This window comes from Ammodytes marinus (assembly GCF_949987685.1).
Source record: "Ammodytes marinus genome assembly, chromosome: 11".
Lineage (NCBI taxonomy): Eukaryota > Metazoa > Chordata > Actinopteri > Uranoscopiformes > Ammodytidae > Ammodytes > Ammodytes marinus.
The window spans coordinates 3,839,343-3,858,368 of NC_137215.1; the positions used below are offsets into that span (position 1 = coordinate 3,839,343).

General features: G+C 40.1%; 1 protein-coding gene across 1 annotated transcript in view; it reads left to right on the plus strand.

The window, feature by feature from the left end:
• The window catches only part of ercc6 (excision repair cross-complementation group 6), a gene marked incomplete at its 5' end in the record, with an annotated part of 34,526 nt that extends 18,708 nt beyond the window's left edge, over positions 1 to 15,818 (plus strand). Inside the window, 12 exon segments of the mRNA XM_080036828.1 lie at positions 924 to 1,019; positions 4,106 to 4,220; positions 4,223 to 4,333; positions 5,861 to 5,905; positions 5,908 to 5,969; positions 6,898 to 7,017; positions 8,542 to 8,636; positions 10,068 to 10,213; positions 11,152 to 11,718; positions 12,343 to 12,517; positions 12,901 to 12,979; positions 14,077 to 15,818. Coding sequence (XP_079892954.1) covers positions 924 to 1,019; positions 4,106 to 4,220; positions 4,223 to 4,333; positions 5,861 to 5,905; positions 5,908 to 5,969; positions 6,898 to 7,017; positions 8,542 to 8,636; positions 10,068 to 10,213; positions 11,152 to 11,718; positions 12,343 to 12,517; positions 12,901 to 12,979; positions 14,077 to 14,550 — 2,085 coding nt within the window. The 3' untranslated portion in view covers positions 14,551 to 15,818.
• Positions 15,819 to 19,026: the final 3,208 nt, after the last annotated feature.

A 19,026-nucleotide genomic window follows, 5' to 3' on the forward strand; every position in this document is an offset into this window, starting at 1 on the left:
AGAAATCCAGTATTAATACACAGCCTAGGCTCTGTAAACGGGCATGTTGCTAGCTACGGTGGGCCCCCTTTCTCTACACACCCTTTGTTTACATACAAGTTTACATCGCCTAGGCTGTGTATTAACATCGGTTTTCTTGTCAGCTTACACATAGTACGTACAGCTAGCAGATCATGAGGAGATATTCACTGATTTTGACAAAAAAAAACTATTTGTCAACAAGCGTTCTCCAGAATCACTGACTGCCCCTTTAATCTAGGGAGGTGTTTATGTGATTGGTTGTGACGGTATGTGTCACGTCTAAGGAGTATTGTGCCCTTGTCAGCTGAAGCCGGCTAATAAAGTCCTGAAGTAAAGTAAAAGGTGAAAGTATTCATTAAACATGGCCGTGCCCTGGCCGGTTCCCTTGACTCCTTGGTCACTTTTTACCTCATTAAGTGTTTCCCTTAGGACGACAAAGGCTCCAAAAAAAACACCTAGCTTCACTCTTAATTTGTCTTCTTCAACCGCTGCACTTCATCAAGGGGCTTTAAATCTGATGTTCACTGCTCATTACACATGAACGCTGAACTGTGTGTGTGTGTGCGTGTGTGCGTGTGTGCGTGTGTGTGTGTGTGTGTGTGTGTGTGTGTGTGTGTGTGTGTGTGTGTGTGTGTGTGTGTGTGTGTGTGTGTGTGTGTGTGTGTGTGTGTGTGTGTGTGTGTGTGTGTGTGTGTGTGTGTGTGTGTGTGTGTGTGTGCTGTCTCTGTCTGTGTGTGTGTTACTGTCTGTCTCTGTCTGTGTGTGTGTTACTGTCTGTCTGTGTGTGTGTGTTACTGTGTGTCTGTGTATGTCTTTGTCACTCTGTATGTGTGTGTGTGTGTGTGTGTGTGTGTGTGTGTGTGAATGTCAATATGTCTGTCTGTGTCACTATGTCTGTCTAGGTTTTGTTTTGCAAGTTAACGGAGGATCAGCGGTCGGTGTATCAGGACTTCTTGGATTCCAAAGAGGTCTACCAGATACTCAACGGGGACATGCAGGTAAGAATAGCTTTCTAAGTTAAAGTAGCTACGAGGAGTTTGCAGTTTTGGTTGATTCCAGCGCCCCCTTTTGGTCCAAAGCGGTAGTGTTTTTACTACACCAGCGCCTGCTTTCTATCTATCTATCTATCTATCTATCTATCTATCTATCTATCTATCTATCTATCTATCTATCTATCTATCTATCTATCTATCTATCTATCTATCTATCTATCTATCGCCTGCTATCCTAAAGATCTTAGCTAGCGTGTGCCGGTGGCGTGTGCATTTGTTTAGGAAGTGAGTGAAAGAGAGACGGCAGGATGCATGGCCATGAGGTAATGTATTTATATGTGACTGTGTCAGATTAATAATGGTGATATGACCATCGTGAAGCAAAATAAACTGTGATTTAGTAGCGTTCATAAACACAGGATGGTCTGGTCTGTCTGCGGTAAATTGTACCAGAGCAAAGGCATTAATAAAACTATATAAAAATAGCATTCTTTGCACTGATGGTCTCGTTTGCTGTTACAGGTCATTTATGATCATCAGAGGAAAAATTAGACTGTTTCAGAAATATTTAAAAGTTCCTTGTAGAAGGTTTCAAAGCGATTCAGTGTGTGTGTGTGTTTTGGCCCACGATGCATTCACAAGGACAAGGACACAAAACACCACACACACACACACACACACACACACACACACACACACACACACACACACACACACACACACACACACACACACACACACACACACACACACACACACACACACACACACACACACACACACACACACACACACAGATATCTTGAGGCACATACATAACAAGCAAAACTCCCCGTCAGGGTAAGACTTCCAGGAACTAGCCTTTCCTTATTCATTATTTAACTTCCTAACTGAATGAATAGCAGTTGAGCTCTGTCGCTCACTGTGTGTTTTAATGTGCTACAAACTCAGAGAACAACACAGGGTTACAATCTATACTTTTTACAACATAGAAAGTTTTTACAGATGTGTGGATATAGACATTGTTCTCTTTAAAATTTAAAAAATACTATGTACAGGTTTTTTTTTTTTTTTTTTTTTATTCTTTCGGACAATTTCACACAATACACAATTTTCTCTTTCACATATTCATACATATTTCTTTGTGTTATCGTCCGATTTTAGGGGTGTTCTTAAGAAGAAAATGGGGCATGAATTAGTCAATTAACAGAATAGTGCTAAGAATGATTATGGGAAGTTTAGTTGATGTAAGTGCTTTAGAAGTTGAGGTTTTTTGCTACAGAGAGTATTGAAAGAAAAAAAGTCATGTTGAGATATTAGCCGTTAAAGATGGTTGTATAGGAGAAATATACAGACGCAAACAGACAAGGTTTAGTCAAAATTAATACTTAAAATGTGCATTTTGGACCCTTTATTCATCCAACTATGAAAGAAGACATGATATTTAAGCAAAATAGCCTAATAAAAAAGCTCAAAATTGACCAGGCCTTTAAAAAAAACAATGTTTTTGCTTGCAGTGTCTTGCGTTAAGGTTCTTATGTGCAGTTGGTCTTCTCACATTAGCCAGACCCCAGAGAGACACTCCACCATTTATCACCACTGACCAAATGGACGTGGTTGGAGAGCCAGGGGTGACCACAGCACACGCGCACACACACACACACACACACGCTGTTACACACACACACACACACGCAATTACACACACACACAGACACACTCGCCCTTATACACACACACACACACGCAATTATACACTCACACACACACACACACACACACAAACACACACACTCGCTCAGAGACACACACACGCTATTACACAAATAAACAGACACACGCTCTCTTACACGCACATACATACACACACACATACACATTAACACACACACACACGCTCTTATACACTCACACACACACACACGCTCTTACACACTCACACACACACACACACACACACTGTTATATACATATTCAGTGGTCACTCTCAGTCCATTAACCACTAATGCAGTCAGTGACCGTTGGGCCTTCATCATGAAACACATGGAGCATTTACTGTCCGTAAATAAATGATGTAACTCATTTCTGTCGACCAAAGGGGTAATGTGTTAATTTGTTTAAAGGTGCACAATAAGCATCTTCTGAAGGTATGATAATCTTAAAGGAGCTACGAGGAACTTTTAAATATTCCTGAAACATACACACTCACACTCGCACACACACACGCACGCACACGCGCGCAGTGCACGCACACACACACACACACACACACACACACACACTTACTCTCACGCACGCACACACACACACACACACAGACACACACACACACACTTACTCTCACGCACGCACACACTCACACTTACTCTCACGCACACACACACACACACACACACGTCTAATTTTTCCTCTGATGATCATAAATGACATGAAACAGCAAACGAGACCATCAGTGCAAAGAATGCTATTTTTTTTTATATAGTTTTTCTTAATGCCTTTGTCATGGGTATACGCTCACCCAGGAACAACAGCTGGCGTAAAGTAAAAACACTACCGCTTCTGTCCAAAGGGGGGCGCAATAATGAACACAAACTGAAAGTTCCTTGGAGCACCTTTAAGGTATTCTAAGGTTTAAAGTAATTGTGTTAATTTGTTTTAAAGTGCACAATGTAACACACTTTTCATTTACGTATTTAATTTTTCCCATTAAGGTATTCTCAGGCTTATCTATAAACAGCCTAGGCTCTGTAAACTATCATGTTGTTTATCTATTTGTGCCCCGTTAAGGTATTCTCAGTTTTGAAGCTTTCGAGGTGCACAATGTAAAATGCTTTTTCATTTATTTATGTAATTTGTTTGTTTTTTATTAATTCATTTATTTGTGTCACATTGTTAAAGATGCACCATGTACATTTTTTTTGTTTGTTATTTATTTATTCATTGTGTCCCGTTCAGGTATTCTCAGGCTTGATAGCGATACGATTTCGATTACCTGTACTTACTGTATGTGCGCTGAAAAAAAATCCAGTGTTAATTCACAGCCTAGGCTCTGTAAACTGGTATGTAATTCATTTATTTGTGTCCCCGTTCAGGTGTTCTCGGGCTTGATAGCGCTACGTAAGATCTGTAACCACCCGGACCTGTTCTCCGGCGGGCCAAAGATCCTGAGGGGCATCCCAGACGAACAGCTGACAGAAGAGGAACACTTTGCTTCTGGAAACGATCGGGGAAACTGATCGTGGTGGAATCGCTGCTGCGTCTCTGGTTCAAACAGAGCCACAGAGTCCTGCTATTCACCCAGTCCAGACAGGTTGGTTACTGTGTTACTATGTGGGTGTTTATGTGCTTTATTTCAATTATTTGATGATATTTTTGTAATTAAATGTGGAGTCAGTGATTCTTTTTTGTCAAAATCGGTGAATATCTAGACAGGTTAGTCTAGACAGGTTAATTACATGTTGCTATAGGAGTGTCTATGTGCTTTATTTGATGGTAGCTTTTTATAAATAAAGGTGTAGACAGGTTGGTTACATGTTACTATATGAGTGTGATATGATATTTTTTTTAATTCAAGGTGGAGTCACTGATTTTGGAGAATGCTTGTTGTCAAAATCACTTTTTTTGTGAGAATGGGATAATATGTCCTCATGACCGCTACCTGTATGTACTGTGTACTGCGCTTAAGAAAAATCCAGTGTTAATACACAGCCTAGGCTCTGTAAACTGGATTGTTGCTAGCTACGGTAGGCCCCCCTTTGTTTGCATAACCTTTGGTTACTTACCCATTTACAGAGCCTAGGCTGTTTTTTTTGCGCCTACACATTACGGAGAGAGAGAGAGAGAGTGTGAGAGAGAGAGAGTGTGAGAGAGAGAGAGAGAGAGAGAGAGAGAGAGAGAGAGAGAGAGAGAGAGAGAGAGAGAGAGAGAGAGAGAGAGAGAGAGAGAGAGAGAGAGAGAGAGAGAGGAGAGAGAGAGAGAGAGAGAGAGAGAGAGAGAGAGAGAGAGAGAGAGAGAGAGAGAGAGAGAGAGAGAGAGAGAGAGAGAGAGAGAGAGAGAGAGAGAGAAAGGTTGGATTATGACTAAAAGGATTAGACAGATTAATATTACATGGACAGAGATACCGACAGGGAAGGTCTCAGGTTCCCTCCGAGGTTTAATCTCATTGCTATTGACTGCAACAGCTGGGGCCTTTCTCTCTCTCACACACACACACTCTGCCTCGCACACACACACACGACGCACTCACACACACACACTATGCCTCGCAGACACACACACTGTGCCTCACACATACACTCTCACACACACACACTATGCCTCGCAGACACACACACTATGCCTCGCACACACACACACGACGCACTCACACTTACACACATACACAAACACTGACACCGCCTCGCACTCACACAAACACAGTCACACACACACACACACTATGCCTCGCAGACACACACACATACACTCTCACACTGACACACACACACACACTTTTACAGGCACGGTGTTGTAATTCATAATATGTAATTCATGATCATCAGAGGAAAAATTTGACTGTTTCAGAAATATTTAAAAGTTCCTCGTAGCACCTTTTAAAATAACACTGTTGCATGTGACGTGTGAATAAACTAAAACCAAACTGTCTCTCATTTTTATTTTTATCTAAATTTTTTATTTCTTTTATTTAAATATTATATTTCTATTCATGTTTTTCATTCTCTTTTCTTATGTCTATTCTGTACTTGATGTATTTTAATCTTGATGTATTTCATGCCCCTGTAAAGCACTTTGAGTGGCCTTGTGTCTGAAATGTGCTATACAAATAAACTTGCCTTGCCTCTCTCTAGATGTTGGGATTTTGGAGGTCTTCTTGAGGGAGAACAGTTACTCCTATCAGAAATGGACGGGACGACCCCCATAGCCTCGAGACAGCCACTCATCGCACGCTACAACGAGGTGAAGCAGGATTAGTCATTTAACCCCTAGTGTGTGTGTGTGTGCGTGTGTGTGCGTGAGTGCGTGAGAGTAAGTGTGTGTGTGTGCGTGTGTGAGAGTAAGTGTGGGTGTGTGTGTGTGTGTGTGCGTGAGTGAGAGTAAGTGTGGGTGTGTGTGAGTGTGTGTTAGTGTGTGTGTGTGTGTGTGTGAGTGAGAGTGTGTATGACTGCGAGTGTGAGTGTGTATGACTGCGAGTGTGTGTGTGTGTGTGTGTGTGTGTGTGTGTGTTTCACAGGGAAATCCCTTCCTTAGGGAGAAAAGGCCTCAGACCCTAACCTTAACCCCACACATGCCCAGAGGTGGAAAAACACTAATTGATGACAATCTGTTGGTCAAAGTGGATGTGCTATGTCTTTTCATTTTTGAAATACAGATTTGTTGAAACACCACTAAACAATTTGTCAATTTTGAAGTATCTAATGTGATAATAACACAGTCTCATCAACCTTTACAATGTCTGACCAATTTAGAAATAATTTTCATATCGTCCATGATAAAATGAAGCTTGTGCATAGCCTACTGTCTTCAAAATAACTTTTAACAGTTAACAAATAAAATGAAAATCGTTTTGAAAATAAATAAATAAATCCAATTTCAAGTAACTTTTTTCTTCTCCGTAGGTAGAAATTAGCAACCAGAAGCCCAGTTAAGATTAAGCTATTAGGATATACTGTAGTTGCCGTACTATTACAATAAATTATTAGTTGAAGTTTTCAGCAATTTATTCATATGATTATTATTAATATTCTTTCTTTCTTTCTTTCTTTCTTTCTTTCTTTCTTTCTTTCTTTCTTTCTTTCTTTCTTTCTTTCTTTCTTCTTTCTTTCTTTCTTTCTTTCTTTCTTTCTTTCTTTCTTTCTTTCTTTCTTTCTTTCTCTCTCTCTTCCAGGATAAATCCATATTTATTTTCCTGCTGACGACCAGAGTTGGAGGTCTGGGAGTGAATCTGACTGGAGCCAACAGAGTCATCATCTTTGACCCGGACTGGAACCCCAGCACTGACACACAGGTTAGACATACACACATTCAAGCCCTACTAACATCCTACTCATACTAACGTCCTACCCAGCACTGACACACAGGTTAGACATACACACACTCATACTAACATCCTACTCATACTAACGTCCTGCTCATACTAACGTCCTACTCATACTAACGTCCTACTCAGCACTGACACACAGGTTAGACATACACACACTCATACTAACGTCCCAGACTGGAACCCCAGCACTGACACACAGGTTAGACATACACACATTCAAGCCCTACTAACATCCTACTCATACTAACGTCCTACCCAGCACTGACACACAGGTTAGACATACACACAAGCCCTACTAACGTCCTACTAACGTCCTACTCACACTAAAAGCCCTACTAACGTCCTACTAACGTCCTACTCATAATAACGTTCTACTCATACTAAAAGCCCTACTAACGTCCTACTCAGCACTGACACACAGGTTAGACATACACACACTCATACTAATGACCTACTCATACTAACGTCCTACTCATACTAAAAGCCCTACTAACGTCCTACTCATACTAAAAGCCCTACTAACGTCCTTCTCATACTAAAAGCCCTACTAACGTCCTACTCATACTAACGTCCTACTCATACTAACGTCCTACTCAGCACTGACACACAGGTTAGACAAAGCCCTACTAACGTCCTACTCATACTAACGTCCTACTCATACTAACATCCTACTCAGCACTGACACACAGGTTAGACATACACACACTCATACTAAACTCATACTAATGACCTACTCTTACTAACGTCCTACTCATACTAACGTCCTACTCATACTAAAAGACCTACTAACGTCCTACTCATACTAACGTCCTACTCATACTAACATCCTTCCGGGAAGATTTTGTGTAAAGATCGATACTCGGTTACTTCTCCTGCTCAACCGCCCCACAATGCATTGCGTTTTTTGAAACGGCATGGAAGTTTATTTTTTAATTCTTTATTGCTTCTGTGTACTTCAGTGTAAACGTTCTGACGAACCTCGCATACACAATCGATCGAGCAGTATGTAGTATATACATGTTGAGTATGTAGGAGGGAGGACGTTAGTAGGGCTTTTACAACACAGCCAAACACTCAATAGTTTAAAAAAAAAATACATTAACATTATTCCTGAGGGAGTCAATGTATTAGTCAATTAAGCCATTGAATAATCAAGTCAATTAACTTACGTAATTGCATTATTTGCAGCTTAAAAAAAAAAAGCCTACACGCCCCTCCCCCCCAGAGTCAGACCCGGGTTAGAATCCAGCCCGGGTCGTTCTCTGCATGTAATTCCCCTCTCTGACCCATTCCATCTCTGTCTCTCCAAAAGTGTACAAAAAAAAAAAAGCAAAAATGCCCCAATATTAATCTTTGAAAAAAATCGGGGGAAAAATAGGCCTACATTTCCATTGCTTCTTTGTCTAGATTAAGCCAAAAAAAATAACCCTAACCCTTGGTGCATCAGTTCAGATCATACTTATTTATTTTCTATTCTCTTGTTCTCAGGCGCGAGAGCGAGCGTGGAGGATCGGCCAGAAGCAGCAAGTCACGATCTACAGACTCCTGACTGCAGGGACCATCGAGGAGAAAATCTACCACAGGTCAGAGTCGATCTTAAACTTTTAATGTCGGCGCCTATTGGGGTTCCAAAGGGGTCGAAAGTTTCCGGTAAATTTCCAGACACTTTCCACGGGAACTTTTGCTTGAAATTTTGGGAATATTCAAAATCGGGAATTATGGGAATTAACTAAATGGCGGCAATTTAAATGATCTGTTTCATATCCAAACATAAATCTAAACATATAAACACTATGTTTTGTCATATCCAGACAGACATCTATGCAAAATTTGAACAGATTTATTTGTAAGTAGAACTTTATACATTTTTGATTATTTTATGAACAATCAATAATTTCAACAAAAAGATGAATGTTGAGTACAATATTACTCATCTGTCTGACCACACCCATTTAATAAATAAAGTAAAATGCCTTCCCCCCATGTGATGGAGGAATGCTCAGTGCATGTAGTGGGGGGCGTGGCCTCAGTGCACAATCTGAGTAAATTTTAAACTTTTTAAATTAGCGCCTAACGACTTTCACACACACCACATTCAATCACCGAACTCAATAAAAAACATGTTAAAAAATATCCTTGCCTGTCTTCAGTGCATTCTCTCACTCACACTTGAAAATTCTATCCATTGCATCGCCATGTTTGTGAATATTTCTATATTGGTAATAACGTTTGCTAATGGCTCACTTCACTGCCATATTACTACGAGCGCTATCCCGGTTCGCACTAATTGAAAAGCTGTGCTACATTATTAAATGGGCCAATGAAGGGCGGCTAAACTGTTGCTCTGTTTTGGTGTGGGCCTTTAAATTGCTTCTCAAAAATCAAGTTGGAAGAACTTAGGGGATTTCTATTTTGGTAACTATGGGCTGTTGGTTGTTGGTGTGAACTAATTCTACTCATCCATCAACCAAACTACTCTATTGTGACACGTGTACAAAAGCAATTTATACACAAGCATCTGATTCTGTATTTAAGAATAATGTCAAATCAAATACACAGCCCGAGGAGGATACACCCAGAAATACTATAAAGTCTGGCAACGGTCCTACTTTGAATCTGTATTTCAATTTGATCAGAAAAAGTTTAGCCCTTTTGATTAAAAAATTGAAATGTATTTTTTTTTTTTTTTGTATGGTTATTTGTATGTGTAGCTCAGCCCTTTTGGGGTATAATATTATTTGTATTTTATTTTTTATTTTTTTATTATAATTTTATGTGTTGCTATCATTTCTATGGTAATTTCTATGTTTAGCTCAGCTTTACTGCATTGTCTGCTTGGGAGTTCTGACTACAGATTTTTCTATATGAAACACCTGTGTAAACCGATACAAACATTTGAATAATAATAATAATAATAATAATAATAATAATAATAATAATAATAATAATAATAATAATAATAATAATAATAATAATAATAATAATAATTCTGTATTTAATCTGTTTACAATCAGGCAAATCTTCAAACAGTTCCTGACCAACCGTGTTCTGAAGGACCCCAAACAGAGACGCTTCTTTAAGTCAAACGACATCTATGAGCTGTTCACACTGACGGACCCGGACGGAGGGCAGGGCACCGAGACAAGCGCCATATTTGCAGGTGAGTTAGTTTTACTTTTAATGGCATTTCATGGTCTATTTATAAGATTATTTTAATTTTTTCAATGAATAAGTATTGTAGGAATTGTTCTTAATTATCAAGGTAAAACAAAAATGTACTTAAAGACCTACTTCACCGGTGGGAATATGAAGGTGTATTGAACTCGGAGATCCTATGAAGTATAAATGTGCAAAAAAAAAAAAAATCGGATCATCCTAGCCTGAGAAAAGGCAGAAAGAGTGTTTATGGTCTCACTGTCTAACCCTACATTTCTCTTTCTGTGATGTCACAAAATCATTGTTTTTTCAAGGACAATTTTGAGATTTTCTTTTTTACTATTTTGCTTCCATAACATGTCTTCTTTCATACTAGTATAAATCAAAGGTCCATAATGTACATTTTAGGTGTTTATTTGACTAAACCTTGTCTGTTTGTGTCTGTATATTTCTCCTATTCAACCATCTTTAACGGCCATTATCTCAACACTAGTTTTTTTTTCAATACTCTGAACCAAAAATCTAACTTCTTAACTTACGAATTCAAACACTCATTTATAGCTTCTGCCCTCTCCTTAACTCTAGGTAAAGATAATCACTGTATATGCGTAGTTTTTCAATTTAATTTTAATTTTAATCGTGTTTCTAACTTATTCTCGTCTTTATTTGTTGTGTTTTCATATTCTTAAAGGCCTACTTCACCGGTTTGAATATGAAGGTGTATTGAATTCTGAGATCCTATTTAGTATAAATGTGCGAAAAAAAATTAAATCGGTACTTAATAGTAAATAGGATCTCAGAATTCAATACACCTTCATATTCTAACCGGTGAAGTAGGCCTTTAATGTGCACCCCCTCACACACAACCTATTGCCCCACTAGGGACAAATACATGTATTGATTAATTGATATATAACATATTTTGTTTTGCTTGTGTCACAGGCACAGGGTCTGATGTCAAAGCGCCCAAGAAGCCAGAGAGATGGCGGCCTTCACACTCCGTTAACCATGACAACCCTTCATCTAAACACTCCTCTGCAAACCAAAACGAAAATAACCGCAAATCCTCCTCAACACACATTCCTGCTTTAAGAGATGGGAACAACCATTCTCAGTCCAGCGCAAATGTCCCCACGACAGACAGTGAAGGCACCAGACAAAATGGGTTTGACGTCGGCCCAAATATGTCCACAAATGCAACACAAGATACTGGGGAAACGAACAATGCGAATTCATCCAGCTCTCACCCACACACAGACAGAGACTCAGGCCTAACTAGTCCACAGAAACACAGGGAGAAACGTAAGCATTGTGACGCTGATGACGGGGATAAGCACAAACAACGTAAGAAGGGTAAACACAGCCAAGGGGCGCGGTTTGAAGGCCATCGCATCTCTCATCTGGTGAAGAAAAGGACGTTTAGGAAAGGAGAGGGGGAAGACGGCGAGACAGGAGGGGACCGGAGGAAATCAGATGACTATGTCCTGGCAAAACTCTTCAAGAAATCTGGTAGGTTGTTAGTGTGTGAAGGAACTAAGGGTGTGACCGTTTAGAAAAATGTTGAAATTGTTACAAAACGGCAATTTTAACTGTGTAAACTTTTTTTTTATAAATAAATATTAAATGTTTTAGTTTTTCGTTCTCCAAAACACACGATAATCATTTTCAAAACTTTTATAAAAAACCAACGGTTTTTCATTTATTGATTTTTCCTAAACATTGATGGTTTACTCACCGGTTAAACGTGTACGCATGCATCTTTATTTCATTTTAACACATATTAGAGTCCAACATTTTTGCAGAACAGATTTTAGATACAGCCTTTTTTCATTGTATGAATCAAAAAAGACTATGTACAGGTCTTAACAATGTTTTTTTCCCCACTCTTTTTAAATTTCTGGTATTTATTATTATTATTATTATTATTATTATTATTATTATTATTATTATTTATTTTTGTGTTTATTTCCCCAGGCATCCACAGTGCTTGAGTACGTTACGGAGCATTCACACCAGTCAAACAAACTAGACTTAAGGCGTCAAGCATGCACAGTCCAAATGCCTAGTGTATGAGTGCGCCCCAAGTTGACTCTTTGGATTTTATTTGAATTTTTCGTTCATCATCTTCCCCAGGCATCCACAGCGTGATGCAGCATGACACCATCATGGAGGCGTCTAACCCGGACTATGTTCTGGTGGAGGCCGAGGCCAACCGAGTCGCTAAAGACGCTCTGAAAGCTCTGAAGGTTTCACGCCAGCAGTGCAGACTGGCCCTCAACAGACCCACGCCTCCACCGCCACCTGCTAAGTATGTACAGACAGACAGACAGACAGACAGACAGACTCACACGGACAGAGAGGCAGGCACGCACGCACACAGTCTCTTACACAGCCACACACTCACTCAATCTCTCTCACACTCACTCACTCACACACACACACACACTACTCACACACACAGACAGACAGACACACACAGTCTTCACTCACGCACACAGACACACACACACTCACACACGGTCTCATATAAAGTCTCAAACACACAGCCACACACACACTCACTCACTCACTCACTCACTCACTCACTCACTCACTCACTCACTCACTCACTCACTCAAACTTTGTTTAGAGCATCAATAATATCATTTGAAACCAACATTTACAATTGTTTACCTCGTTGTATTTTTACAGGAAACGGTTCGGACAAAAGAAGAATTCTCTCCTGGCTACACCTTCCGCTCAATCGACCCCTACTCCGACCAGATGCAAGGTAACGGCTAACACTTCCCATTGACTACCAGTGTTTGAGCTAAGCTAACTAGCGATGAGCGACCTTTTACCCATTTATTATTAAAAAAATACACGCGCTGTTAAAGGAATGGTTTCTGGCGCCTTGTCTAGAACCGAGAGTTAGCTATAAAATTTTAAAAATGTACTCTTTCATTGAAGGTGGAGTCAGCGATTTTGGAGAGCGCTTGTTGTCAAAATCAATTGTTATCAAAATCAGTGAGGTAGCGGATCATGAGGAGATATTCACTGATTTTGACCAAAAGTGATTTTGACAACAAGCGTTCTCCAGAATCACTGACTCCACCTTTTAACCGACAATGTTATTATGAAAACAAATGCAGTTAAAGTTATGGCATTTATTTAACATTTCTAACACCATGTCAAGTCAAGTCAGCTTTATTGTCAATACCTTCACATGTACAAGACATATAAGGGAATTGAGAAAACGTTTCTGTTAACAGAATTTAATTTGCTTATAATTGTATAATATTTTAATGCACAATACATGCTTTCTGGCTGTTGAACTTTGTCCCAGTAAACTTAAAGAACCCCAAAGTGTTTTGCTAAGACAAACTTGTTGTTTAGCCTTGAAGAAGAAACTGCCTAATAAGATTTTGGCACATACAGAGGTATGACGCATTCATGTGCACAGTAGTTGAGGAGAAAAGACTCCCTAAATTTCCCATATCCTGTTATCTGCCTAATTAAAAACATTTCTGCTTTCGCCAGCAAAACAAGGGCTGGACACACCAAACTTAGTGTGTGTTTGCGCACACACCACCTTCTCTTGCATATAATCCCATGTACACTGTTCATTTCTTTGTATTCAACCATGTACCAAGCCAGATACATTGTTGATTCCCTTGTATGCTGTTTGCAAGTAAACTTCACCTGCTTTCAAGAAGGCCTGATTCAGTTTCAATTATTCAAATACTTGGGTAAATGATTCTAGTAACAGTTTCCTACTATCCCGCGGTGAACAGATAAAAGTACCCAGGCACACAACAACAAATTGATGTATAAAATATAGGAGTCAGTAACTGTTTTGTATATTAATTAATCTATTTCTCTCTCTAGGACGCTGCTATTATAATAAAGAAGTCTGTGTCATTGAAGAAGCCTGTTCCGGGATCGGGGGCTCCTCATTTCAGCGGGGAGGGGCCAGAAAGTTCCTCAAACCCCGCCCCCCTCTCCTCCTCTTCCCTATTGGCTAGAATGAAAGTGCGTAACCACCTCAGTCTTCCGTCAAACCACACCGCGGAAGGAGAAGAAAACGAAACCGAGGATATAGAAGGCTCCGTAGCTCAAGACAGAATCTCCCCGCTCCCGACCACGGAACATGACGAACTGCTGACCGATTTGCGAAACTTTGTGGCCTTCCAAGCCACCGTAGACGGACAGGCTTCCACGCAAGAAGTCCTGGAGTATTTCAAACCGAGGTTGACCCAGAAACAAGCGCCTGTGTTTAGGGAACTGCTCCGGAGCATCTGTGACTTCCACAGGACGTCCGGACAAGAGGGGACGTGGAGACTGAAAGAGAACTTCCGTTAAATAAAGGAATTAAGGAAAAGATTGAAAAGTGATGAAGATTTGAATATGTGTGTAAGCTACAGTATAAGCTATGTAGAGTTAAAGGTGGAGTCAGTGGTTCTGGAGAACGCTTGTGGTCGAAATTAGTGAATATCTCCTCACAATCTGCTACCTGTCTGTACTGTGTGTGCGCTGGTAAAATAAATCTAGGGTTAAACACACAGCCTATAGGCTCTGTAAATGGGTATGCAAACAAAGGGGCTCAGACCAACCCACTGTAGCACACGCACATACATCCGTTATCCAAAATTCAAGCTACAGAATCTTGCTGTTAACTGATATTCCTTTCCATACGGAACCAGCGTTCTATCAATTATAAAATCACTTTTTTTTTTTTTTTCAAAAATGCATATTGTTCACAAAAGCTTGAAATGGTAATTTTTACATTATTATTTTTTTGTTTTTGAAGAAACCTGTAAAGATGATCTAATTGTGATACATGCAATACAATGGACTGTTAGATAAACTAGTTAACTATTGTCGGTTAACTACCAGTTAACTTAGTCTTGTAAAGGAAGGTATCCTGCACGTTTTATAAGTTTATGATTTTTGTGCTTTTTTTCAAACATAATTGCAGTTATTTTCCGTTTTCAGTTTATTGTTGTTTACACCTGGTTATACTTGAATTCAGTTGGTTCTATATTTGTCTGAAAGTTAAAACTGTATACCTCCTGTATTGATTAAAGCTGGGGTGGCGGATTTGGGGAGAAAATAGCAGTTGGGATAGAGATTTGAATCCAAATACCTCAACCGCTCCACTTGTTCTCTTTGGTCCCTCCCCTATGGTCCCTCCCTGACACGCTCTACACCAAAAAGTCGCGCCAAAGTAAATGGACAGTCCCAACAGCCAATAAGAACAGATAATCGGAGCCTCGCTCTGATTGGTCAAAGTGTACAGCTCATGTTAACTTTGACCAATCAGAAATCATATACCCCAGCTTTAACTTGATTTGATTTGTTGAAATTTGAGTATCAACAACTTGCGTCATATTTTTTTTTTGTTATATTCTTGTATCATATGTAACTGTGGGCTCAAGTGTGTCATTATTTTGTAAATGTGACCAAATCACCATATAAGTTTTTTTTTGTTAGATTTTTGTAATACTTGACTCTTCTGAAATGATGATGTACAAACATAGTGTGGAGGTAGTAAGAGCTTCAACGTCCTTTTCAAATCACCTACCTCCAGTTATATGTGAAAAATTTACAAAAAAGCTAGAGTTAAACAGCTGCCATTTTATATATTAAAAAAGGTCTTATACTGTACGTCTTGCATATACTGTGTGCAATAAAAGGCTGCAACTGTTTTCGTGTTTGGTTATTTTGAATAGATAGCACAAGAGCTTAAAGGAATACTTCACCCATACGGAACCAGCGTTCTATCAATTATAAAATCACTATTATAATATAATGAATGAGGTTTTTCTTCCCTCAGTCTTCCCTTGGCCCAGCTGTCCTGTTATTCCTAACCCTTACTGTGATGTCACAAGAAGGAAAATGTAGGGTTAGACAGTGAGACCATAAAACACTCTTTCTGCCTTTTCTCAGGCTAGGATGATCCGATTTCAATTTTTTTTTTTGCACATTTATACTACATAGGATCTCCGAGTTCAATACACCTTCATATTCCAACCGGTGAAGTAGGTCTTTAATGAATACATATTAAATGAGTCCAAAGCAATGCAGAGACTCATTGTGTTTCATAGTAAAAGATTAACCCATACATATAGGTTAGTAAGACAACATTGCAGCTTTAAAAATACATTTTCCAACATTGTAGTATAGGCTACATGTCTAGCTTTACCACAATAATAGTGGCATATATGGAGATCTTCATACAATTAAGATTAATCAAAATCTCATATAACCTATGATTAAGGCGCACCGTGCTTGAAAGACCATAATGGGGGTCTTTACTTTAAGTGTGTGGCTGAAACGTCCGGTTGATCAAATCTGCCAAACCTCGTTAAAGTTAACTTAAAACATTGTTTCTAAACCAATGGAGATGAGAGTGTAATTTCATTTAGCCATTTAGGCAATTATTAGAAAGGAAAGGCGCTGACAGGAAGCGCACACACAAACGCTCTCTCTCTCTCACACACACACACAGGCTTATACACAAACACACACTCACACTTTCTCACACACAGACAAACACCCACACAGAAAGAGACACACACAGACACACACAGAGGCCTTCACACACACACTCTTCCAGAGTTGTCTAGACTAAACCAAATATTGGTGTAGGCCTATATAAAGTTATCAACCGTTATTTGATTTCAATTTTCTCGCTCGTGCACGCACCTGCTCGCCGAGGTCATAATAACAACTTTATTTTCAGTGGTGCATAAATTAATTACGCGCATTTAATAACTAAAATATCATTATATTCCCCCTTTAATAACATAAACGCTGCACGCCGGGGAAAGCCCTTAATAGCGCCGAGGCCCCGTAACTGGCCATTATCCGCGTGTAATGATATTACAGAACCAATTACGCGCCATTAGCAAAAGGATTTTCTGCACTTTATGTGGTTTGCTCCAATCCCGCACTCCTCTTCTAAATTTCAGCTGCCTTTACGAAGCCTCATTTCGGCTCAGCCTCAGAGACACTTGGCGTCTGCAGTGTGGCGTCCCACGTGTGTTTTAAAACTAATTGAAAGGGTCCCGAAGCACATCATTTATCTGAGGAAGCGAAATAAATTGCGGGACCCCTCGCTGTGAACAAAATCAAAAATGTGGCCTAGCGAGTGTTGTAGGACGGCAGCCCCTTGTAAAGTGGACCGTCTAACACTACCCCGACGACCCATTACGCTCGCCCGACAGTCAATCTAAAACCCAAAAGAAGTCATCTACAATTTTTTTAATATATGAAAGAACCACATAAAAAAAGTGCAGCGGGTTTGTGTGCATGTTTATGGTTCGGGGAATTATGCTCTGACTCTGGAATAACAATCACTTGTGATGAAATGTGTTTTTGGCACCAGAGCAACAAACAATCTCCTCTCTATCTCTGCTCTGTCTGTCTGCCTGTCTGTCTGTCTGTCTTTCTGTCTGTCTGTCTTTCTGTCTGTCTGTCTGTCTTTTTCTGTTTTCTGACACACATAAGGGCGGCCTACTACACACTCACACACACACACACACACACACACACACACACACACACACACACACACACACACACAGAGAGAGAGAAACGAACACACACACAATAGCACACACACTGACACGCACTCACACTCTCTGACACACACAAACACTCAAGCGCGCACTCACTCGCTCACACACACACACACACACTCAAGCAAGCACTCACTCTCTGTCACACACACACACACACACACACACACACACACACACACACACACACACACACACACACACACACACACTAGGGGTTGGGGTGAGAGAGACAAAGCCGTGATAATCCGATTAGGACCAATTAGGCGTGAGATTCTGCGACACTAGCTGAAAGCCTCAACACTCTGTAGACAGTTATACAGCTATGGAGACATCTGGACACTCGTGTGTGTGTGTGTGTGTGTGTGTGTGTGTGTGTGTGTGTGTGTGTGTGTGTGTGTGTGTGTGTGTGTGTGTGTGTGTGTGTGTGTGTGTGTGTGTGTGTGTGTGTGTGTGTGTGTGTGCATGCGCTCACCCCCGTACATTTGTTTTTATGACATACCAATTTACGTTTTAGATCTTTTTTGGAGTGAGAACATTTGGGACAAGCCTTTAAATGGCTGTTTGAGGGTTATTTAAGGTTCAGGTATGACTTAGGTTTATGTTAGGGTTAGTGTAAGGGTTGGGGTTAGGCATTTTGATGGTTAGGGTTAAGGTAAGGGGCTAGGCATTTAGTTTTGATGGTTAGGGTTAAGGTAAGGGGCTAGGGAATGGTTAGGGTAAGGGGCTAGGGAATGCATTATGTCAATGATGTTCCAAGTTAACATTGATTTTATTGTTCGAAAAGTGCTATACAAATAAAGTTTATCATATTATTATTAATGAGTGCCCTCAGTAGTACAAGTATGTATAGCCGTATAAACGTGTGTGTGTGTGTGCGTGTGTGTGTGTAGGAGAGAGAGAGAGAGAGAGAGAGAGAGAGAGAGAGAGAGAGAGAGAGAGAGAGAGAGAGAGAGATATGGACACTCCCAGACAGACAGTGAATCGCAGTCTCCTCCTCTCCACTCACTCACATCAGCATCCTCCTCCCGGCGGCAGGTAGGATGCTCGCTCACTCTACCGACAACTTTTGAAGACACACACACGCGCGCGCCAACTAATCGTCTTTTTAGGGACAATTTCGCGAGTTAAATATCCCACTACAGACCCACAGTAACAGCTTAAGTTGTAGCCGATACGAACCTCTGCGCTGAAAGTTTTGCGTCTTGGCCAAATTAATTTTTTTTTAAAACGCCAAACCCATTTACGCGCGAGG